Source organism: Glossina fuscipes, unplaced genomic scaffold, assembly GCF_014805625.2.
Source record: "Glossina fuscipes isolate IAEA_lab_2018 unplaced genomic scaffold, Yale_Gfus_2 150, whole genome shotgun sequence".
NCBI lineage: Eukaryota > Metazoa > Arthropoda > Insecta > Diptera > Glossinidae > Glossina > Glossina fuscipes.
The window spans coordinates 1,474,875-1,500,417 of record NW_023998493.1 but is presented as its reverse complement, the minus strand read 5'-3'; the positions used below and the strand labels follow the sequence as shown (position 1 = coordinate 1,500,417).

The following is a 25,543-nucleotide window of genomic DNA, read 5'->3' as shown; positions in this document are numbered from 1 at the left end:
ATAAAATGAACGGAAGAATTTATTCACCCCTTTAATGGATAATATCTTAAAGAGAAAAAAAAAATAAAATAATAACAAAAACAAAATGAAAATAAAAATCAACCCTAAAAACAATTGTTTATCGAAAAAATTCCTTGACAAAGAATATATTTTTCGATCAAATTAGAAATACTTAGGGAGCAAACGACACTCAAAAGTAAAAACGGTTTGTATAATAATAAAAAAAAAAAAAAAAAATAATAATAATAATGTGTGTACATTTTGATGTCAGTCGTAGAGTAAGAGTAGCAGGTGACTCTTCTTAGGCAGTGGAATTGACTGTGGGAATTTGAACGTGGGAAGAACGTTTTCTCACGATATTCTCTTCCAATATAATCTTCTATAAAACACAACTGCTGAGATTCATCATTTTACGATCGACCCTCTGCAACAAATATATTTAGTTACTACTTATGGCAAAACTTCTTTCTGTACAAATAATTCAATACCGTAGAGGAAGTAAAGCCTAACAAATACAACAAAAATATACGAAATACGAAAAATAAAGACACGCAGCTAGTTACACGCAAAACACACGATTGAATTTCGGCTGCAAATCACCAATCATTCAGAAAACATGCAGCCGAACACGAGACTCTATTCAATATAATAAGTCCTTTCATTCAAAAGTTTAAAGGTACACGAGTACAACGAAGAAAAACGTGTGTTTAACACGAGAGTAACTATTACACGCAAAAAAAAACTCAGATCGTTTAGTATTTTTATTGCAAAATGGTCAAAGTAAAAATGTTCTACGAAAAGAGCAGCGCTTACGAGTACTACAAAATATCTAGGGAGAAAGGTTTAGTAGTTGACGGCTTGAACTTGGAACTCATTGTTACTTGCCTTTTTCCGATAGAGGTCGGATTTCCTTCAAAATTAATCGCCAAAAAAATCCCCACTATTACCGTCTGAAGATTAGCTGAAGACTAAATTGAACATATTGGCACCTTACAACGAAGCTTGAAATGCAAAGATTAACGGATGGATCGTATTTTAATCGTTTTATCCTTGAGATGAATAGCTACTAAGGATCAGTAGATATAGAAGTTAGTGAAAAAACGCATTAACATTTTCGTTTCTTTGAGTTTCCATTTTTATGTCCTATATCCAACGTTTATTCTAGCGATCTATTTCGAATCACTTTTTGAATCGATCCAAGTTTGTCTGTTTTATTTTCTTGTGCTCAACCTGCAGGCCAGAATTTTTCGGATCTTTTGACGATATTAGATTTTTTGATTGAATTGGAAACAAATGTCTTCTGACCCAAAAACGATCGCTTTCCGACCGAGTTCGATCACTTTCTCGGCCACTTCTAATAAAACGCCTTATGTTTTCGCTTGATTAAAAGTGCCTTTTTTTAAAAAATTTTTTTTTCTCTAACAAATTTCATTAATTTTCTAAGTGTAACCAACCACTGATCTACGTATTAAGTTGAAGAGAGCTCTTTTGAGAATTAGTTGCACAGGTTACAATATAGACTACGCTTTAAGGGGTGTTTTTTCCGATAAAGTGTACTCTCTACAAAAGGGATCGTTTACCTCACGGCAACATCACTTTTAAACTGGCTACCGTACGGTTAACATTTGTTTAAGTCTCTGCATTTACTTATTGGTACGTAATTATCGCGCAATGGCCGTTGATGGACAGAAATTAATGACAAGAACACAACACTATCGTAAAGTAACGAAACCGCTACTGGAAAGAAAGCGGCGTGCTCGCATGAATTTTTATTTGGATGAATTAAAAGAATTAATCATCGATACTCTGGAGGCGGAAGGTGAACATATCAATAAATTAGAAAAAGCCGATATATTGGAAATGACTGTGAATTATTTGAAAGCCCAAAGAAATAATAAAACGGATTTTAAGCACACAATCACAGACGGAACTTGCTTAGTGGTCGACAGAGAAAAGTTTCGTGAGGGTTATACTCAAGCTGCGTATGAAGTTTCAAAAGTTTTCAATACAGTACCGGATTTAGATGTTAAATTCGGGACGCGCCTCATGAAACATTTGGGCTATCAACTAAAGGATCTAAAAAATTGCCATAATAGTAAACAAATCGATAATAATAAGCCACAAGCTTTGGAAAAAGAAGCAAATCCATTCAAGGAATCATACGTCTGGCGTCCATGGTAGACGGCTGATTTAGCATCAAGTAACTATTGACAACGCACTTAGCTGGAATCAACTCATAATAAGCTTTATTAGAATTTAGGATCATCATCGTACACTCCATAGGCGCATGCATCGAGATATTATACCATTTTGCATAAGTTAAATAGCGTTCGTTAAATTGATATTAAAATGAAATGAAGTTATCATAACATTTATGATTAAAATCTGTGATAGTTTTAAGTTATTCCATCTACTATAAGGATCTCACTTCAATAGCTTTTGCTTATATTGCATATCTAAACAATACATTGTGTCTTCCCTAAGATATTCGAACCTTTTAATTCATAAATAAATTTTGCTATAAACTGTACATATAAACATTTGGGATTTTTCTCTTTTTGCCGTTTCATGGACACCTACAAAACAGGTTTATTACCGCCGATTACTGAAATCTAAGCATTACATTACAGTTCGATTAGTGAAAAAACTCTGCTGCACATGATACGTTTTTTGCCATATTTTTCAGCTAACAGGCTTTATTAACGATTGCAGCTCGACAAGCGGAACGCATAAAGTTTAATTATGAAAAATGGAAATGCACTAATCCAATAATGGACTTCTTTCAAGTTATAAACATCAACAATTTTTAGTAACTGCAGCGTGGCTTTTGTTCGCGAACTCCGTTAAATAGTATAGTCCGGCAGAGTTTGTTTCGGAAACTTCTTGGATATAATGTGAAAAACTCATTTTACAAAACACTATATAATTTATGTGTGCAGACAAGGGTTTTCCTAACAATGACTAATAAATCGTAGACCGCGACCAACGGACTGTAATAAATAATGTAATTTTGGTAAAAAAACCATTAAATAATGCAGTGTCGAATATTAATATACGGTGTAGTTGACCTAATAAGATCGACTACAAAAAGTTAGTCCTTAAATGGATACTGTTGCCAATTGTCTACATACCAATTTCACTTAGTTTTCATATATAAACAAAAAAAAATACGCACGATTGCTTCGTAAAGATAGATAAAGTTATAAATATACGACCGCAATTACATCAACATACGTTTAAGGGTTAAGGAATTAACTGCGAAGGACTGCTTGAATAAAATGTTATTATTTTTGTTATAATTCGACAAAAGAATAAATTCTAGCATTAAAAGTGGGGTGAGTATTAGCTAGCTAGGGCATTTAGCTTCGCTGAAGACTGCGAATTTTATGCAAATGGCAAATGCGATACTTTATCTGTTTAAATGTTGGTTACGAAGTTGTCTGCAAATGATTATTTGCGCCCAGTTTTGTCATTAAAGAAAAGAAGGAAGCTATTGTCGGAGAGAAGAGAAAAATTTCACATTCCAATGAGTAGCTTAACTTGTTAGGCTCTAATATTGAAAGCCTTGAAATAAAGAGGGGCAGCAAATTATATGAAAAAAGTAGGCGTATTTCATAGCGAAAAGTACAGCTCACCTAATAAATTCAATTTTAAAGGATTGTTCTTTCTATAGAGACTTTAAGATTAATTCTTTTCCGTTGCGTTTTTATGAAGTCAGTCTAATATTACGCACATTCAGGCAATGTTTGCATTTAGAAATATGTCAAAAGCCTTGCAAAAAATTTGATCTGACTTAGTTTAACATGTGCCTAGTATGTCAACAAGAAATGCGAAGGAGTTTTCCTCCTGTGCATTAAACGATGGCCCAAATTGAGCGCCTTTCTTAGACGAATTGTTCGGGAATTCTTAGACAAATTGAATCTATTAAGTATCTTCAGAAAGAAAGCAGTTTCATGACGACGTTTTATGGAGGGTGCATTTAATGAAAAAGTTTATTATCCCTACTAAGCTCTGATAGTAATTCAAACCTCTTCAGGCAATATCGGCAAGGAATATTACAAGTGCAGAGCAATACTCGAAACCTGGTAAGATATGGAACAGAATATCGCGTTTCGCCAATATTATGCCAATAGTCTATGTTAGTGAGGTAACAGTCGGAGTCAATCATTTGATACAAATAAAAAATAATGCGTATAGGACATCTTGAAGATAAAAGTAACCACACTGAAATTTGGTAAATTGGTTTACTAATTTCTTACTTAATATGCTTCATACTTCCTTGTCCACATGAATAGCGCAAACCTTACACAAGTGGACGTACCTTGTTCAAAATTCTTACAAAATTCTTACATTCAACTTGCGTTACAGGGTACATTGTGCGGTTGATTGTGACATCCCGAAGGACTTGAGTTGGACCTGCCTTCTATTACATCGACCTATTCAAATTCACTTTCTGAATCGATTTCAATTTGTTTCTCCGTCTAATGTATTCTTGTGTTGAATCGACAGGTCGTGATTTTTAAAATATTTTGGTGAAATATGGCGTAGTGACGTGTCTTGGCCGCTATTGAAAATGGTTCGCATCGGACCACTTTTTCGACCACTACCCATACAACTTTTTATTTTAATAAATCGTTATTCGAAATAATTGTGATTTTCGAAATTTCGAATGGAGAAATTTTTAAAAAGCGTTGCCACGTAGCTGGGTGTACGGAAACTTAATCATTGTATAGTAAAAAGGCTTAATTTTCAATATTTCCTATTGAAATTTCGTTCATAATAACAATTGGACCTGAAAATTGACTTAAGCGAATTTGACCCACGTAGGGCACGTATTATTAATTCAACGATATAGTTTTAACCCAACACGCTACCTTTCTGTGAATCAAAAGAAACAGGTACGCGACGTAGAAAATTATAATAATTCAAAAAAAATTCAAATTCTTTTAATGAGGAAGTGCCATATATAATGTTATAGATTTTTTTCAAACACATGATTTGATTTTATTTATAGCTGATCTTTATAGAATGCCACCGTTTATAGATCAATCAAAGAGTTCTGACTTGTGATATGATACCATTAAAAAATTGTACCAAAGGATATTATCTCACATCTCTCTTAAAATATGTATGCCGCACCAAAGGATATCTGGTCCTTCGCTATTATCCCCAAAAAGACCCGTTGTTTTGATAACCTAGAGCTGATGGGAACGACAATAAGCTGCCAGACGATGCAGCTATTTATGTAGAGTCTGAGTGCCGTTAAAGCTTCCTGGCAGGTTTTTGCATCATCAATGCCTATGTCATTTTGCTGGAAAAGCAAGCCACAATACCTCGTATGCCGCAGTCTTTTTTCTTGTTTGGGTCGTAGTGTTTCGTAAAGTGTAAGGATTCTGTTCTTAGATCGAGAAGTCACGCTTTAAAAAAATCAACAAGAACAAACATTGATAATTGATGTAGAGTCACGACCAATCTCTACTACATAGTAAAGGGAAGCGAATAGAGCGCTTTCCAATCTTAAAGCTCAACTGGCGTAGTCTAAAAAGTATCTGAATAAGGTAATAATAGTACATCTTGAGTATAATGAGTCCTTGGAAATTTTATCTAATAATTATTGTAACCAATATATAGTTCGGGTAACGAATTTATTTTTATATATTATCGTATCGATGAGTGATGAGGAAAGAACAGACTGGCGAACATTAGAACAGCCCAGAATTAATTTTAGTAAGCTACGGAATACTGTCACCGCGTTCTTCGAGTACGATCAGCGTGCTATAACGTGCGTTTAATACGCGCAAGTCACGAACCCTGAGAAGATAAACCATTAGAACAGTACTTGCGTCTTTACAGAGTCGCTATTGGTATTGGTATTGATAAATGAAAATCAGAAATTTTCTTCACGTTATGATTAACAACACCAGGATTATTTAAGCTTAATGCTTTCAGTCGCCTTTATACGAATGCCTCTCACACGCATGGCGTGCATCGTTTGCAATTAAAAAATTCACAATTCAGCCCATAAGCCTACATCATGTCAACGCGTGTAAGCCAAAGAGCAAAAGGCCTAAAAAAAAAAAGGCAAGAGATCTTCCTCAACCCAAACGTTCATCTATCGTAAGCGACAAACGTAATTGTAAAAACAACAGCTGTCCTATCTACTGAGAAAAAAAATCGGTGTGACTTTCTTAAAGTAATTTTAAAAATTCACATGATCATAATAAAAGGACTGCTTCCGTACATTAAACGATTTTACTAGATTTTAAGGCCAGGTGAGCTCTGCATGCGTGAGAAAAATTATTTCCCACGGTAAAAGAACTGGGGTCCTTATTGCATGCCAATACACAAAATTTGGTTTACGTTTGTTGGAATCCTGAACAAAATAAACGTAAAACGATAAGGGTTCTTAAAAATGAGCGAACACAATAAAATGCCAAAACATACAGCATAACGATAGTCTTATTTGGAATCTCACACATACACACATTTCTCAAATAGGGGTTACACCAGCATGTCTTGAGATTTTCTCTGCTTTTCTTTTTCTCTTCAATTTTTCTCTCTTTCTTAACGACTATACTCAGAGCATTATTTATTTCTTTGACTGTAATTAGGGGTTGCTTACGGCTGAGCGAATTTGTTATAAAAAGTCTCTTATCAATGGTACAACAATCAGTATTTTATCCTCTGCTCAGCTAGTGAAGACATAACAGGACAGAATTTTTATACCTTTTATACAAGATGTCAACTGAAATTTCTGAGATGTCGAAAACATATCAGTATCGTAAAGTAATGAAACCCATGCTGGAACGTAAAAGACGTGCTCGTATTAATAAATGTCTGGATGAATTGAAAGATCTAATGGTAGCCACTTTGGAGTCGGAAGGCGAACATGTTACCCGTTTAGAGAAAGCCGATATTCTTGAACTTACAGTTTCCCACCTTCAGAGAATGAAACAGAATCGTAAACTTAATGGTAACAATAGCTCATCCATGACGCAAGCTGAAGGTTTTCGTTCCGGTTATATACACGCCGTTAACGAAGTATCCCGTTCCCTTTCCGAATTGCCTGGAGTTAATGTAAATATTGGTACGAAATTAATGACACATCTTGGACAGCGGCTAAATCAACTGCAACCGCCTGTTAAACCATCACTGCCGGTTACTTCACCGCTTTCCGTGCATATAGCAACAACTTGCCAGCGTAAGCAATACTCAGCACCAATTTCGCCTTTATCAGGATATGCCAGCAGCCCAGACTCGAGCTTATGCAGTACAAAACGTTTTACCCCATTGCTAACTACCTGCCCGAGTACGCCAATAGATGTCACAAGCGTCGATGCAAACGACGCAGAAGAAGAAGAAGAAGAAGAAGAAGAAAATGTTTGGCGACCATGGTAGCACCGTAAAATTCATTAATGTCAGTCGTCGGGCAAACTACTAAGTCATTGTCTTCCAATGGAATTTACTAAGAAGTTTAAATCCGCCAGTACAATAAATTGAAAAGCTTTATTAGCCATATTACCATTATAATAATGCGTTCTTCGAATTGAAGAATAACGCCGCATATCATGTGATAGTTTTAGTTTTAAATGATCGTTTCATAAATTTAAGTCTAGAAAAAATCTTTTGTATTAAAAAGAATATTACGTAATCAAAAAATCAATTTTTCGTTTTTGGCTTTTGGTAGCTATGCAGATTTTGATTAGATTCATGTGAGTTCATCTATTCGTCGGAATACTTTCTCTTGTTGCAATTCTCTTAACTGAAATATTTGAAAATGCGAAAAACCTGCCTACATTAAACGGATTGAATGGAACTTAGAAAACACAATTAAAAAAATTATATTTTTTTTACCCATCATCGTTATCGTAAAAAGAACAAGAAAGAAAAGTAAAAGAACTAAATTTCCATGCTTTATAATATGTGGTGGGTAGGTCAATTTTTTTATTTATTTACAAAATAAAAGTTTTTGTGGAACAGGCGTGTGGGCGTCGTGGCCATACCCTTTGAAAAGTTTAAGTCACTTCCAAATTCTTTTATAAATTTGTAGGCAGTGTCTTCATTTTCGCTAATGTTTATCACAGATAGTACACAGTTGCGCAGATAGACAGACGAATAGACGGGCGTACCCAAATTTGAAACTGGCCAAGAATTTATGTACTCTATAGGGTTTTTGAAATTTTGATACACAATCTATTTTGTGTAGCTTTCTTCTAGGTATTGCAAACGTTTTCACAAAATGAATACACTCCTCATTCTTCAGTGATGAGTGTAAAAACAGCAAGGAACAAAATATTTCCTTATACTTTTGTTAATTACTATATATTTTGGTAATTACTACACATCATTTGTGGTACAAGGGATGCATGCAACATCCAGAAGAAGTTAGGGTTATCCGTCCATCTGTCCATCTTGTTTTCTTGTGTTCAAACTACACGACGTAATTTTTGAAATATTTTGAAGAAATTTGATAAACTGTTTTATCCCACGGACGGTACGTATTGAAAAGGGTTCGGATCGGACCCTTCCGGACACTTCCCATTATTTTGAAAAGTCATCATGTGAAGAACTATATGATGATGTAGGATATTTATGATGGGCAGTAGTTTGAAATTTGGAATTCATCGACTAATCGAGTAGAGACAGATCGGAGCCAACTTTTAATGCAAGTTACTTTGATGAAGCAATCGGGTTCGTTTTGTTTTAAAACTAAACTATATTCGAATATTGTGATCTAGGCTTATCAATTGCTAAGAATTCAAGACTGTTGGTTAAGGATTTTTTCCATAGGATTTCGTTACATTACATTCTTCGTTTATTCTTGCATGGTTCTGCGTTACCTCGGTCGTTCCATTAAGTTTACATCGTGGATAGTTTAAACTGTTTTATATCGTTCCGAAAAAAAAGAAAAAGAAAGAAAATTATTAATAGGTTACAATATGATAAGCGCAACGGTCGAAAGATTTTTCCGTTACCTTCGTTGCAGAAATCTCCGTAACACACAGGCCGCAGTGGCCGATCAATAAAAAAAAAAAAAATGGATAGTATTTCTGGGAAATTCTAAAAATCCTCACAGCTCCAAATGCTTTGATATTGTGAGGAGAAGCAACCGATAAATTTGCTGAACATCATGCTACAATCGCCAGATATTATATGAAGGACTTGATCAACCTTGGGTGCAAATATTGCATTACTAATGTGAAACAATATTTGTTTACTTATAACTTTATTTTAGCAATTCCGTACAGTATTTCGCAGACGTGCATGCATACTGTCTTTTTGCAAATAAGTGATAGTCATAAGCTTTTATTTAGCATGAGTAGGCGAATAGGCAAAAAAGATCGCGGCTAATAACTCTACGGTCGTGAATTCGCAATTGCGGTAGAATTTTCAATATAGGCGAGCTTACGATGTAAGTTATCCGGCAATCTGTTTAAATCTATACTTTGTAAATTTATAAACAAAATAGAACATAAATGAATGAATAAACAATATCAGGTTTTTATGCGCGATGTCGAATAGCACATCAGAGCGAATTCTTCCCTATATGTTACATATCATATTACATGGTAGATAGCGTATATAGCATATATTTCAAGTTTGATTTATTACAATTGTCCAGCATCTCACAAGTAATTAGGTAAAGTAAAGATCGTATTTATATTTGTTGCTTTACTTATAGAGATTTTTTCGATATTTGTGCGCGAAATCTTAATCCACTTTGGAAACTTTACGTTTTAAATTGAAGATTCCAAAGGCTTGAAAATTGCATTTTGGAAAAAGTGAAAGAGTTGGAACCAGACAATATTTTGAGGTTGTCGTGATTTCGACAGATTGATAAATAATACTTTGATAGAGCATGATCAAAAATATTAAGTGTCATATTTTTATGGGGGAACCGATATTGAAAAAATGCGACGAACTCACTTTGGCGGATATGAAAAAGATATATTGAAAATTTAAAATGCAAGACCATCAATCTGCCGCCAGACTGTCTATGTATAATTAAGGTAAAGGATTTAATTTATAAAATACCCAAATGTATTGTTAACGTTGATAGACTGATATTTAAGGGATCGTATCATTTAAGAAAAATTGTCTATTAAATAATACATCTATACTTAAGTTAACAATAATTACAACACATTCTATGACTAGCCGTTGCGCTGACACTGCAAGGGGGAAACGCTCATATAACCAACCATAAACATATACACACACCCAATCAAGCATAGTCAAACAGAAATCCAAAAGATATACATTAAATATCTCAAGATACAAAGACGAAATGAAATAACAAAGCAAACGAGAAAAAAGTAAACTAAACCTACCGTCTATAATCTGTAGATATTTGTATATGTACATATATATATATATATATATATATATATATATACAGTACAAACTGTATATCATTCATGCTTATCTTTGTATGCCGTTGTATATATGAAACTAACCCTCACTGAATGATTTCACAGGCAACTATAGAGCTATAGCTTTTTTTTCGCTGTTACTGTTGTTGTTGTTGGTGCTATTGCAGAAGTGTAGCAAGAAAGCATTGTATCAAAGTGACGATCGTGAGAAAATGGTTTGGAACGTGGTTCTCACACGATCGACACACCTGCCCTTTTTAATTTCAAGATACGAGACAAGTTGCGGCAAGCTTAGCAATACGGTTACATACACTTTTGTTCATACATATATGTACACATACGCACACACACACACACACACACACACACACACACACACGCACGCACACACGCGCGTATGTATGCAAGTAGGCATTGGATAGACATAAAATACACATAAAATGTTTGTAAAGAAAAAAAAACCCTAATATGAAATTCAGTACACACAAGAGCTGCCAGAGAGTTATTGCTTGAAAGAAAGAAAAATAAAGTTCGATCCCTCTGCTGCCATAGTCGCTGGTATACAAGCACAGGTACAGGAAAAAAAAGAAGTGATTTTCGACTTGCGACGAACGTTAAACGGATGCGTTAGTTGGACAAACGAAACAACGTAACGACAAAAACGACGACGACGGACGTTCCAAACTGTTATCAAGAATTAAATTTAGTTGAATCCGGTTTATGTTTAGTTCACAGACAGCCGCTCTTATGCAGTAATGAATGGCACACGCTCATTGTGCCACCAAGTTTTTATGGCTTTACATGCATCCAAATATGTATGTACATATATATATATATATATACATTAGGTATTTATTTATGCGACTTTAACCATAAATTCATAATTTTTTCTAGATGACAAAGAGATTATAGGCAAAACGAAATTATTGATTTGAAGCGATATTAATAAACAAGCGCGATTTGATGAAAACGGATGAAAATGAGGTACAATAAGAATAACACAAGTGATAGCAACTTATATTAGTTTGTTGGGTTTAGGTTAGGCTACAAGGAAATTATTACAAGAGTAGTAGAATGCGAATCAAATTGTTTGCAAAGTAAGAAGGGTTAAATCTTTCTTTAAGACAAGAAAACCGTGAGAGTCCAGACTAAAACGACCTGAAATTTCTCCTATTCTGATCTTGATTGAACATTTTTTCTGTAATGCGAGAGCATCTTCTTTGAAATAAGAAAGTTAAGCCTAATAAACTCACAACGTACTTTAATTTTCATTGTGTTCTAAAACAAGCACGTGCTTGAGAAATCATATACGAGTAAATAGAAAGCAACAAAATAAAAAAATTTATATTCAATTTAATTATCGTGGTTTTTTTATTAAAATAAGTTTTCTTTTTCATTAAACTTTACTTCTCGTACGTCTTCTAACATTTATAATACTGCAGCGGTCAGTAAAAATTCCTTTAGAAAGGGATATAATTTACCGGCTTTACCAAGGAGTCGTTGAAGTCGCTTTGACAAAAACTTCACATATTCGCGTAGAGCTTTAGGTAAAGTTTGCTCTTTAAAATCCTCCAGTGCCAACTGGATATAAAGGACATAGGCGCCTTAAGTGCACCCTTCTTTGACGTTTTATTTACCAAGGACGCCACATAGAACCAGAATCACTAGGCGCCGGACTGCAACCACCGTGTTCACTGCTACCGCATTCGGAAGGAGGCGGTGTAATAAGGACAGCATCATTGCCACTATTGACAGCAAAATAAGTTGAAGCCAATTGAGTTTGATTAACTATAACACCAAGTTGCGTAGGCGTTGTCTGCTGACTAACTGTTATACCCAATGGTGGTACAGTTGTTGGTACAATCACTTGCAAATAATTCAAACGATGCCCTAAATGAGTCATTAATTGAGTGCCAAGATCCACACTAACACCCGGTACCGAAGCCAAAGTTTTAGATACCTCATTGGCGGCATGTATATAACCAGCACGAAAACTCTCAGCTATCGTCAGTTTTGTATCCTGACTGCTGGCCGTTAAACGTAATTGTTTTTGAGCGCGTAACTTTTTCATATGCTCAACGGTCAATTCCAAAATATCAGCTTTTTCTAAACGCGTAATATGTTCGCCTTCTTGCGTTAAGCATTCGACCATTATATCCTTAAGCTCGTCCAGGCACTTGTTGATACGAGCACGACGTTTACGTTCCAACATCGGTTTCATAACTTTACGGTATTGATACGTTTTAGACATTTCCATTTCGAGCACCATTCTTTTTCGTATCGTTGTTGCAGTGTTTTTTTTTTTGTTTCTAACAAAAGTAATCCACAAAACTTAAACAAACTATAAGCAAGGAGATGAGACGACGTTCTCGCTATGACGACTATATTTAGAGTGATTCGTTTATTGCGCTTACAAGACTTTATAAACACTCGAAGAGCGCGACTCTCACTTAAGCCAGAACGAGAGGCCGCCTGCATATCGTTTTCATCGAGTCAGTAGTATATTCATTCAGTCCGGTCCTATACTATGAGTATAAGCTGTTGTTTCAAATTTACGTCATACCCCTCGTGTATCCGCACGCACAGAATATTTTTTTATACTTTATACCAAACACTCTCTGCACCATAACGACGTCGTATAATTCATATGATGTTTGTATGTATATACGTACAGTATTTAAAAAAAAAAAAAGAAGAAAAAAAAGACTACAGCAACCAACACCAATAACTGCCACTAAAAAGCAGCACAACAACAGCAGCAACAACAATCAAAAACAAACGAGCATGTATATGTATGCTAACCACACAAAGGCAAACGATGAACGAGTCGACTTGTGTTGTGATTGTTATACCGTGGGAAACTATTCCGTAGTCGATTTCTCACGACAGTTTGTTGGACGGTTGGCTGACTGCCTGACTGCCTGCCTGCCTGCTTGCTTGCTTACTTGCTTGCTTGCTTGCTTGCTTGCTTGCTTGGTCGCTTAACTTGATTGTTTGTGTGCGACTTAATGTTGCTAGCATGACTGTTTGATTGGGGTCTTTTAAGTGTTCAACGACAGCGGCAGAAGCATTGCAGCGCACATGCCTTCCATCTATAACAAGATGATTGTGTTATATTGTATGTAGTCTTGTTGCTGTTATTGTTGTTATATGTACTTTTATTGCTCAGACGGTGTTGCGGTGCGTTCATGCTATTAAAATTGGCTTTGGTGACTCTAACCCGTTGCTTAGTCTTACTATACATGCATACAATATATTTATTATACATGTATACAGTACATACCGATCTGCCTATTTACCTACCTACATCCATACATACTCATATATAGTGTTGTGCAGAAATAAATTCAGGTAAGCATGCCCATCAATAGGATTCAATGCATGTCGGTATGTGCGCATAATTGTGAACTTACGTTTACACGTATGCATGCTTACATCTGAATACATATGTATATATGATGGTCCTCTTGTGAATTTTTTTGAATTGTTACTGTTGTTGCATCGGCTTCTTTTTTTTGTTTTTTTTGTTTTTATTTTTGTGTTTAAGTATATATGACGTTTGCTGCAGTAGCAAGTTTCGCGATACGCCACAATGATAATTGAGGACTCATCATAGCATTACTTTTGTGGATCATTGAATCGTGCCAAAATCATTGGCAAACGTTTGTGAAGTCGTCGGCTTTTCACGTATGGTCATCGTCGTCTTATTTGCCAATATACATGTACATATGTAAATACATATGCATTTAACTAAATGCAAATGCCTTCACATGGCTGCTTATATCCTGCTGTTGATGTGTGATTTTGTTCTTAACAGTCACGCAAAAAACTTATACAAAAACATAATTATCTGCGGAAAGAATGAACGACTTAACCGACCGAACGTGAAACCTACCGACCGTATTTAAGAGACAAATTTGTTTATTTTTCAAAAAAAAAAAAAAAAAAAAAAAAAAAAAAAAAGAGACCATAAACTCTTGGTCGATTTAATTTCAATTATTTCCTGTATATGTTCCCACAATCTCTCTATGAAATTATGAATTTGTATAGAATTGTGTTAAGTATATGTTGTATTTATAATTAATGTGCGACGTTTGTATGTATATACAGTGAACTGTACAAATCATCGAATACATAAGAGATATAACTTCTGTGCTAACCTTACTAACTAACTGACTGACTGCACTACACTATACTACGCTACACAACACGATTTTAAATGAATACCGATTTTGTCGTTACATTATGAGATCAGGATACTGTGTTTTACACATACTTTTGCAGCGATATGAGTCATGTCGGTAAACATAGCGCTGTGGGTATGAGTGTTGGGGTATAAAACTTATCAAAACTGTCCATCAATGCCGCAAGCACGCGCGAATGTCATTTCAATTCCATTTGCCTGATCCTTACCCCCCGCCCAAACATTGTATCGTCTTGCAAACGACGCAGTCCAACAACAACAACACAAACAAAAGAAAAACTTTACAAAAAATTTAAATCATTTTTAATGTCTGTACATATGTACGCGTGCACGTAAGCTCATGCATCAACATCCAGTGTACAAACGCTCAGTAATTCTCAACATCATGTAACGTGGGAATACAATTTCATTTTTTAACTAAACTTAACGCTACTTGAACATCCAAAAATGAAAAACTAATCATTGGCACTAATTACATTACTTATTCCAGTAGAGACGTCTAAAACGCAAAATGATAATATTTTTTCTTTATTCAGACTAAAATTTTCCAATTAATGATTACCACGTCGACCTTACTAGAGAAAAACATCAACAAAACTGCACGATTGCCTACTTAAGCCAGGATATAAAGTTAGAGCAAAGGCTAGGTTTTATAATTTTACCTGCAAGGAATTAATCTCTGGATTAGTAACTTATAGAAGTCAAAAGCGCCAACAACGCAATTAGCTTTATACGCTTATTAATTAACGTCAAGTGTTTCTCTCCCTAAGTTTGTCGAAGAAAGCTCTATCGGTATTCAGTCGGTGTAAGAAATTTATCAAATAAGTCTACATTACATTTTTTATCATTAGATTGTAAACATATGGACAAGCCATTTTTACTTCCCCTCCGATCTTACGCTTCTTTCATCGCTGGTGCACTCATAATGTTTTCATTAAAACGTAGAAGTGAAGTAAAGCGTAAAAAAATTACTTTCTGCCTATACTTCTTATTCTGTTGTGTGTTTGTAATGGTCTTCCTTCGCTTGTTGGTGGACATTTGAATGGTGGGAACGTTTTCAATTGCATATGCCGCCACAAAAGGCGTCGAAGGAACCTTACGAATTTATGAATTCAGAGTGTTACAAACGCCGTAAAATTACGCTGATATAGTTTTAGATCCCTATTTTGACCAACATCACAGATGGCTCTGAGGGTTTAACGTCTACACCTGGCATGATGCCTTAATCACACGGATTGCCTACAACCATAGGTACTCAATTAAGTTGAGTGATCACCCCCCAGGGGTAGAGACAATCCCCTAATAAGGCGGTCTCAATTACCCTGAGGTTCGCAGATAGTTCATTACCTATATGAATCACCACTCTGGTAGGTGGTGAGGCCTATCTTCTCCTCGAAATTATTCCAATCATTATGGAATGGTGAGAACTACAGCTATCACGATACTCCCCGAAGGGCCGTGTCCAAGCAGTCAGGGCTCACAAGGATTGACTGACGTACTTTCCAGCGCACTTTCTTACATCATATCAACCCCTCTGAGCGGGCTCCTGACCCCCGTGGTTCTTAAAATTTATCTACAAAGCCTTTAGCCTTACTTTGCTCTCCTTACGGAGCATAGTTTATCAACCCTGAGCAACGTCACAGTGAAATCACAAGTCACAAGTAATTTTTTGTCTGTGATCTCTACTAGAGTTGAGAACTTTGTTTTACAATAAAACTGACATAGCGCCATTTTCTTATGATCATTTCCTCGGAATACTAAAATTGATACAAAATCAAGACAACTTTAACTAGAACAGGTACAGTTTTGTTTTATGACGAGTGGCCGATCACAACGCCAGAACACACCCTTTAGTTTCGAATTTTAATAAAAATATTTGCATAATTTGTAAAAGTTGTTGAAACGTATACTAGATGACAATGTAACGGTCAAAAGTGCCACAATATGACTTCAAAGAACGCAAAAAAAAAAAAAAAAAATGCTACGTATTGCAATATCATTCGCGCAAATAAATAGCCGTTAAAGATGCACGGACAAACTCATTTCTACTCTGAACGGCATGAATTTGACGTTATTTTTTTTTTACAGCGTTTAAATCGTTGCCTTTGATCGACATCTTAACGCTTTAAGACGAAACGATGAAATGAAATATAATGAAAGTTGATATGATAACAATTTGGAAGTCCATCACATTTGAACTTTAATTATTATATAATAAAACTGCTTACTTATCCCAGTATAATCGTAAATCATATCCAATAAGAATAATGCGTGATTCATGCACTATTTAAAGGGAACTGTAAAGCTCCTTCGCTGGATGCACTTTTTCAAAGCTATGTTCATTTTCAAGCTTAAAAGTTGAAAGAACTAAAATCCTTTAATGTAAAGTTTATTAGAGGCATGAGAGAATGATCAATGTTCAGCGCTGTAGACACGAAGCTTTGTCGAAGAAAAGTAAAAGTACCAGGAAGCCAAAATGTTACAAGTCTTTTTTTATAGCAATTTGAGCGAAAGCCTTGCTTCAAAGGAATCGAAGACATATAAAATATGTATTTTTGTACAGTGCAAACTTTAGGAACCTCTGATCATTTATACGTATTTACAGTATGGCCGTACACTCCCATTGTAAGTCTTCTGCCATTGTAAGCTCTATAACAAATCGCCAAGATCTTTGTAGATTTGTTTGTGTATAGTGTTTCTTTTTCTTTTTTTTTTTTTTTGTTGCTGTTTGCGATCGTCATTATGGCTGTTTTGTATAGAAGTGGTTGTTTTGTAGTCGTCGCTGCTCAATTCCAAGTACATACACGGAACCCAGGGTTTATATGAAACCGTGGGAAACAAACTCGTGCCAGTCGCTTTAAAGCTGTCAAATATTATCTTGATTTTATGCAATGAAGCACAAAACAATCTCAAGTGGGGGGTACGCGGTAGCCAGTTTGGAACGCGCGCGCTCGCTCTGTTGTGTTGATTGAATGAGTGCCAGCAGAAACCTGTATAAATATATATATATATATGTATACATACATGTATATGTGTATCGTATATAAGCATTGCCTTATACACATGCCAAACTATAGCCAGTATTGGCCAAACATATCGGCATTTTTTATAAAAAATATCTTTTGCTATATACTTTTTAAAAAGAAACTCGAAACTCTTTTCCCTTTCGTCTAGCTAGCGGGCTAAATTTTATCCACTACAGTTAAAGAAGGCAAACCAAAAGAAAAGAAAAGAGAGAAAAAAAAAAAAAACGGAAACCGCATCTGATAAATATTGCTGGTGAGTCAGTTAGTCAATCAGCCATACAATCAAGTAGTGCAACAATCGTTACGTTAGTTAAATTAACAATTTAAAGTCCGTCTCTTGAATAGTTTGTTGCAGTGAAGTTGTGATGTTTTACTTATATATACCCATCCATATGTATTACATACATACATAATGTACGCGTTTAAGAATACCAGACATTCATGCAAATGTGCGTTTACGCATATATTTAAAGACTACATTATTAGTTATGATGCAAATAGAAATTTGTAGAATCTTTGAAGAAGCAGTCAAGAAACTATGTACGCATATAAAGCAGGATGATTCGAAATACAAGTACATTATTTTCTACGCAGTGAGAATATTAAGCACATTATTATTGAACTCAAGAATTTTTAAGGAAACTTGCCTCTATTTATAACCGCATATAGGCCTTATGAAAACTTTGTCGAGCTTCACTATAGAACTCCAGTAATTTCGGATAAAAATCTATGGCTTAAGCGGTCAATTAATGTTAATAACCCCGATTGAGTTTTTTAATTAACACATTACTCAATAAGACCGTAGGATCTCTATTAAAACACCAAGTTTTAACCAAAATTCAGATTTATTCAATAACATAACCTCAAAACCTTCAAAATACAATTTAGTTTCAGCGTCAGAAGTAGCACGCGCTGGTGGATAAATCTGGAGAATACTGTAGATGTGCAAGCGATTAGAAGTGCAAGTTGGGCAATTTTGTTATTGTTGCTGGAGACAGTGCATTGTCTCGGTGAAGGAGCAATTTTTTTTTCTTGATTTGGGGATGCTTTTTCTTCAATGCCGTCATTCAAAGGCACTAATAATGCAATTATATCTTTGCCTCTTTTCATTATTGTCGATGAATAGTACAACACAATTCTCCCAGTCACAATTTTCTTAGCTGATTTTTAAGTCTTTGGCCGCTTTAAATTCCATTCGACGGCTGCCATCCACTCTTTCGACTACTCGTTTGAGTCTACAATGTGGTGATGAATCCATGCTTCATCCAATGATAAAACCGTTTTTATTTCACCTAAACAGCTCCAACCATTGTGACCAACCTCCCTACTCACTTCGAGCACAGGTTCCTCTTGGACGAAGTGTTCATCTAAAACAGCCAACCGAGATCATTAATATTTTAGCTAACTCACACGACCTCGGGACCTCTTAAGATTTTGAAATATTTTGTTTGAAAATTGATATGAAAATATGAAATATTTTATATGAACTACTACTACTACTACTACCGTTATATGAAAACCACGTGGCTTGGCCAACAGTGCCGACATATATGTGTCACCCAACGGACTTATAGGATCCTATGTTGTGTAATACAACTTAAGGAATATTTGGTAAAGACAAAATTTTGTGGCATTTCCCGTAATAAATGGCTTTATAGTTGTGCGACTTTGGTAATCATGTCCATAACCATGTCGAACCATAAAATAACAAAGGTCCATAGATAATTAAAAAAAGAATTTTTTTTAGATTTCTTAGGGGTCAGTCGAAAGTAGTTGCTTTTTTAAAGTGGAAAAAACCTTCAAAAGTGTTCCATTGCTTCGCAATATCATTGCGGCCAAGGTAATAAAACTAGTTTCCAATCTGGAAATTTTCATGTGAAAGCTGCTTTATGCTCTGCAATCGTTAGTAAGATCGAAAGAAGACGAAATATTTCAAAAATTTAAGGAAGCCTGCCTAAACATTGACAAAAGAGACAGTGTAGCTCACGAATTGAAGATCTGCAAATTGCTGCTAAAAGTAAACTAAATCCAATCATTTTTAAAGAAGTTGAAAAGGTTGAAAAGCTACTCACAGGCGAAATTAACGGATCAAAAAGATCGCAATTCCCAATGGACGAGACCGAACAAACCGCAGCAAAGGCATAAATGTCGGCACGTAGAGTAATGATTTCTGTATGGCTCTCTGCGTTGTTAATAGTTCCAATTTGGCCACACGGTAGATGGCACTTTCTAATGTCAAAACAGCACAGTTGGGGTGAAGTGTCCATAATTGAGCAATAGAAATTTGTTCTTCTGCATCTGTACAAAGGATTAACAATAGCAACTTGTTCATTTTTATGGCAATGAAAAATCGAACGGTAACGACAGATACACTTGACAGAAAGATTTTATTCAAAAAAATTGAAGACCTAACGTAAAGTCTCAAGGGGATTGACGATTGTAAATTTTTAAAAAAAATCAATCTCTTTTTTGCTTGATAGATGCTTTGAACCTTCTAAAATATGAAGGGAAAGTGGGAAAAAATTCAACAGACGCATGAAGTTTTTACACTGCATTTTTGTGTTCCTTCCGGGAGAGCCCATCTGCGTACTATGAACAGCTGGTGGAAGTTACAGTCTAATGTTCTAACTGTTGATTTCTGGTTCACTTATAGATTAACAGATATTTAAAACCGTTTCCTACCAAAAATACGTGAGCGTAGCTTCGATAAAACAATTGATGAGTGGACGTGACCCTGAAAACGATTTCGAAGCTTTAAAATGTTTATGCCATGAAATTAAAGGTTTTGAATGTAGTTTTTGATGTTGGTTATGAATTTGGCTATTAAATTGTACATTTGCTTGCCTGGAATTGGGTACTAATAGAAAAAAAATAAATAAAATTTATTATGAATTGAAATGAATGTGTTTAACACATGTCTAAACTTTAAAAGCGCGTTTTTGAAATCGGCGAGCAGCATTACTCTAATAATTTTTATTATTTTGTCAATCAGATTTTTTACTGCATCTTTAAAGCAACATACTTCAGTGAAATATGTAAGGTGCTTTCGATAAGTTAATTTAAACAGGTTTTATTAATAAAAGAATGCCTTCTTTGGGGGAAAAATTGCAATTTTCACTCGCCAATTACCCATACGTCAACATTTTCAGAACCTCGTACATATTTCGCTAGATATATGTAGATTGTGTGTAGATTGTAGATTGCAGTTTTCTTTCTTCTTTTTTTACACGGTAGATGCGATTCTGTGCTATCCGTGCAAAAAAAACGTGTAAAAGATACATGTGATATATGGTGAATTTGGAGATATGTCCTATAACTTTAAAAATACGAGTAAAACAAATGTATTTGCTCTCACTGGTGGACCGTTTTCTATCAAAGTGGGTCGTTTTCTTTTAAATTATAATTTCACTAACTAGGTAAATTTACAATGACAAAATGATGGAAATTTTGAAGTAATTTTTTTTTTGAAACTGGTTTTAGATAAAAAGCTCATAGCAGATTATACTCATTATTCCCCTGTACTAACTTTTTGTCAAAATGAGCTAACGACACTTTCAATGGCAATGCCTCAATTTTTCTGCCGCAATAATCTAGCAAATATGCCCTTTTATGTATATTTATAAATATTTTTATATTATTATTATATAAAAGTTTTACAGAATAACTAATATAATGTTAAAGTTTGGACAAATTATAACGAGTCAAAAATCAAATAATAACAATAATAGCTCGAGAATAAAATAAAGCATAAAAATGCGAATTAAAATAATTCTTAAAAAAAATTATTGTTGAAAGAAAAAGATCATCATCAAAGCGCAATCTGCCACTAAGCGGCGCTTAGAATTCTTTATTAATAATCACAATATAAAACCGATGACTTCTTCGAATAAGCTTCAGTGGGAATAAAAGTCATATAAACGCAAGATACTCAGGTGGTCTACAAACAACTGCGTTTAGGTATTGTTACTGGCCGAATTTAAGATGGCTTTCTTGCATAGAACTTTTATTGCCGATTTTAAATTTACTAAGACTCTACATCTTTTTATTAGTAATAATAAGTGAAAATCATGGCATTCTTGACCCATATTAATTACATTTCGCTTAACGTCATTGCTTAGAGATATTGACCTTTCCTTTTTATTAGAATCATTAGATTCAAGTATTACTACACCGGTTGAATTTTTATAAAATATTTAATTAGATCTTTGCGATTCCTTTTTTGAGCATACAAATAGCAACAAGAGATATGTTGGAGTATTCGAAAAAGAAAAAATAAAAAAGCTACGTAGTCTACGAAAAATATGGGCCATAATAGACAAGAATATTCTTTCATATATATTGTAAGGAATATGTTGATGGTTTAATATGAAGTGCCAATGACCGCGTGAGTAAGCCCAGTACGTAAGAGTTGCGTAGACCAAGACTGTGTTGACGGATTCAAACCTCAGTGCGGCAGGATTTACTTTATTCGTAGCTATAGTGAGTGTTCAGTCGGTAAAGACGTAACACTTAACGATTGGGCACACATCCACTAGGCTGCGGCCACCACTTCCTCCTTTTTCCTTACTTTCTTTCTCTCCTTTCTCACTTATTTTTGATTTTCACTGCTTTACGCGATTAGTGGACATCCCCAGATTGATAAGTGATGCAAAAAAATTATATCTTGTGTGCTAACGTGATTACTGAAAGTGGACTGTTCTGACCTTTTATAGAAACGCAATGGTTTGAATTCCTTTTTCGCTTTTTTTACGCATGTATCAATTCCACGTAAACACTTGACAAATATAATTTGTCTTTTTTGCGTTTATTTAGATAATTTGAGAAATTTTTCAAGATTAAAGGATTGATCAAAGGGACAGACAATTAAATAGCTAAGTCGTTCTCGCTATTCTCAACTTACTCAACGCTCTAAGATTTGTTATAACAACTTTTACACTACTATTCGTTAAATTATTAGCAATAATATCCAGTAATTGTTGATTTTCTTTTCACCTTTTCCCTGTAGTTTATGATTATTATCACTAAAAAGAGAGCTTAAAAGTTAAAAGAAAAACAAATTTTTTTTTTTCTAATTGCTGTTTAATTGATAAATATGTGAGGAGGGATATAGTCAGTTTGCTTTTAAAGAGAAAGAAAACAGATACAATACATGCGCGATAAGAATCCGAACAAATTCTCGGTATCAGCCAAATAAATACTTCTGCGAAGACTGTCGCTTTTTTCGCGACCTTGTATTAACTTCCCTATAGGCATGCTTATCTTTTTGATAGATCGAAGGTTCTATCAAAGAAGGCAGAGTCTTTTCTTTTTTTTGAAAAGAGCCAGCAACTACGTTTCAAAAGATGAAGAGAAGCTTGTGGCTTTAGAAGTCACCTTTTCCATCGTCTTCTATATCAACTTTACATATTTATGTGTGGGAGATTCGATTTAATCTAAGTTTTTTCGGCAAACAATTTGAAAAGTTTATTCATCAATTTAGTGAAAACTTTTTCAATGAAAATTCTTGAGATATTTTGATCAAATGTTCATAAGTTTAATAAAAATATAATTATTTGACGATTTTTAAACATAGCAAGCTACTCAACTCAATCAATTTAAGCTTTATAAAATTTTTTCTTATTTGCTTTTCAAAGAAATGGCTTAAGGTTGTTCTTCATTTTACATCTTGAGTGTTTTGCTCAACGCAAATTTTGTAGTTTCACGAAATTTTGTGAAGTTTTTTTCCATTTGTCTGACGAGACATTCGGAAACGAACATTTTCAATGCGTAACACTGAAGAGATGATATTTTTTTAATATCAAAAAGGAAATCAAAGAAAAGGAAGGTACCTTCATTTTTGGAAATATTTTATTTTTCTCGAACGTTATTAGTAACTCTTGCGATTTGTTAAATGGACTTTAAAATTTTTAATAATAAAAATTTTATTTAAGTTTTTTTTTTGTTTGTTTTAGAAATCAATTTACTGTTTTCTGGTTTTCACGAAGGTGAACGGGTTAGATAATCTTAATTCAACAGTATTTTTAGCAGTTAATAAAAGCGTAAATGCCACGAAGTTATATGACGCCGTTATTGTTTATTTTAATGTTGCTAAAGACATTACCAGTAGAGTTCTCCCAATCGCTTTAATTAAAGTTATCGTCTTGAAGATATTCTGGTGTTAATTTTATTTCTTCCGGTGATTAATTTTCCGAGATTTTGATGGTTTGAAGAATTTCGCTACATTCGCTTAACAAATGTTCAAAGTCTTGAATTACTCAAGTTGTTTGTCTGTCTTAGATCGTCATCTTTGCTGCATCACTGCAGTATTCGTCTCAGTGGCGTTTTCTTTCGTACTTTGAAAAGTCTAAGGAGAATGGTAATCTGTCTCTTTACTCTTAAACTTGAATAACTTTGATTAGCTACAACAGCTATTAGCTTTGATAAGAAAATTTATAAGGTACAGCGTCTGTAAATCAATAGAAGAGCTACGTTGATCATGTTAAAGTCGATAAAATAACAGCAGAGAAACGCAGAGATTAATCAAATGAAGGAACAAAAGAAAGAGATAATCTGTCATCAACGTTTCGCAGAGGAGTGTTCGTAACGACATAGCAGTAGGAATTAACTTGCAAACAATTGAGGCATTATATGTGATATCTGACCTCTTCTCTAACTGAAATGGATGTTATCGTGGCATTTATGCTTATTAAAACGGTGAAGTTGCGACTGGTGTGAATGAAAACCTCGAGTAGTTACTTAAGACACACTTTGAAAAATCGGAAACGCGCTAGAAAACTTGGTCTTAAACAAGAATTGATTAAAAAATTAAACGAGACCTCAATTAGAATTTTTATGCAAATCATCGAAATTCATTGATTTTGTCGAAAAGAAAGCACCATCCAGAAAGAATCGTCAGCGATCCTATTGAGTACATACATTCTGGGTTAGCATCAAATTCTTACTCGATTTAAGTATGTCTCTCTGTCCGTTCCTGTAATGTCTCTCGTAAATATTCTTTTGATCTTGAAATTTTAAAAACCCTTGCTTGGAAGTTAGTATATTGGTATGCGCCAAAGCAGTCGGTGCACACGTTTACAGAACAACATAAACTGAGAGTATCGCCGCAATTCGACTTCTTTGTTCCAGCATCGTAAACAACAAAAAACATAACGATGAATATTTCAATAAGTGAGTCTGCAACAATTGCATAAAAGTGGAAAATATCAGGTACATTTCCCTGGTATTATGGAGTATCGAAATTCCGTTTTTTTTCTCCTTTTTTTTGATTGTATATAATACCTCCACAGCCATTTATTTCTTTTAATTAGGTATAGACTGACACTTTTGAGGTGTTAATAAAGCTAATGTTACCAAAGTCCTTTCAAGGAGATGGGTACAAAAGAGCTCCGTGACCTTTTCCCTGATGCAATATACTCTTGATCAATACAAAATTCTGATTCAGTTTAAGCCTCTCTCTCTGTCTCGTCTCGTCCATTGAGACTTGGTCGCTGATAATAGCAGACAAAGTTTTAAAAAAGGCGAGTTCGGCCCAAAATCTACAATAGAGTACAACTTACTGTCAATAGAAGATATAGGATTAAAATTTGTATAAATACTGAAATAAAATATCAATTAACGAGTGAACCTTTTAAAGAACATATTTTTGACGGAGTTTTACTCTGAGCCGGCCCAGGAAGTTCTTCTCACAAGAAAATTGTTTTTTGAGATTTGCACGTTTCCGCTAGGTATCCTTCCAGATAGTCTTACACCTATCGTCTTTGTTTTTCTTATCATATTAATCTGTCAAATTCTTCGTTCTCTCACGTGCACAAACTTATTAAACTATTCTCGGATTACGGTACTTCATCGGTACATGTATTTTAATGCAATTCTTTGCCTTTCGTTATGTTCACTAACACAATATCTACACTAGGGCTCATAATATATCGCATATATTCTTA

The 25,543-nt window shown here is 34.6% G+C and overlaps 3 protein-coding genes across 3 annotated transcripts; 2 read left to right on the top strand and 1 right to left on the bottom strand.

The window, feature by feature from the left end:
• Nucleotides 1-1,511: 1,511 nt before the first annotated feature.
• LOC119641445 (enhancer of split mdelta protein) lies at nucleotides 1,512-2,181 on the top strand. The gene has a single exon (XM_038040135.1). It carries the CDS (start codon nucleotides 1,672-1,674, stop codon nucleotides 2,179-2,181), a length of 510 nt encoding a protein of 169 aa, XP_037896063.1. The 5' UTR covers nucleotides 1,512-1,671.
• A 4,509-nt stretch (nucleotides 2,182-6,690) lies between these two features.
• On the top strand, nucleotides 6,691-7,398 carry LOC119641511 (enhancer of split mgamma protein). The gene has a single exon (XM_038040232.1). The coding sequence runs from the start codon at nucleotides 6,739-6,741 to the stop codon at nucleotides 7,396-7,398; it is 660 nt and encodes a 219-aa protein (XP_037896160.1). The 5' UTR covers nucleotides 6,691-6,738.
• A 4,275-nt stretch (nucleotides 7,399-11,673) lies between these two features.
• LOC119641494 (enhancer of split mbeta protein) lies at nucleotides 11,674-13,010 on the bottom strand. The gene has a single exon (XM_038040209.1). It carries the CDS (start codon nucleotides 12,640-12,642, stop codon nucleotides 12,007-12,009), a length of 636 nt encoding a protein of 211 aa, XP_037896137.1. The 5' UTR covers nucleotides 12,643-13,010; the 3' UTR covers nucleotides 11,674-12,006.
• Between the last annotated feature and the right edge of the window lie 12,533 nt (nucleotides 13,011-25,543).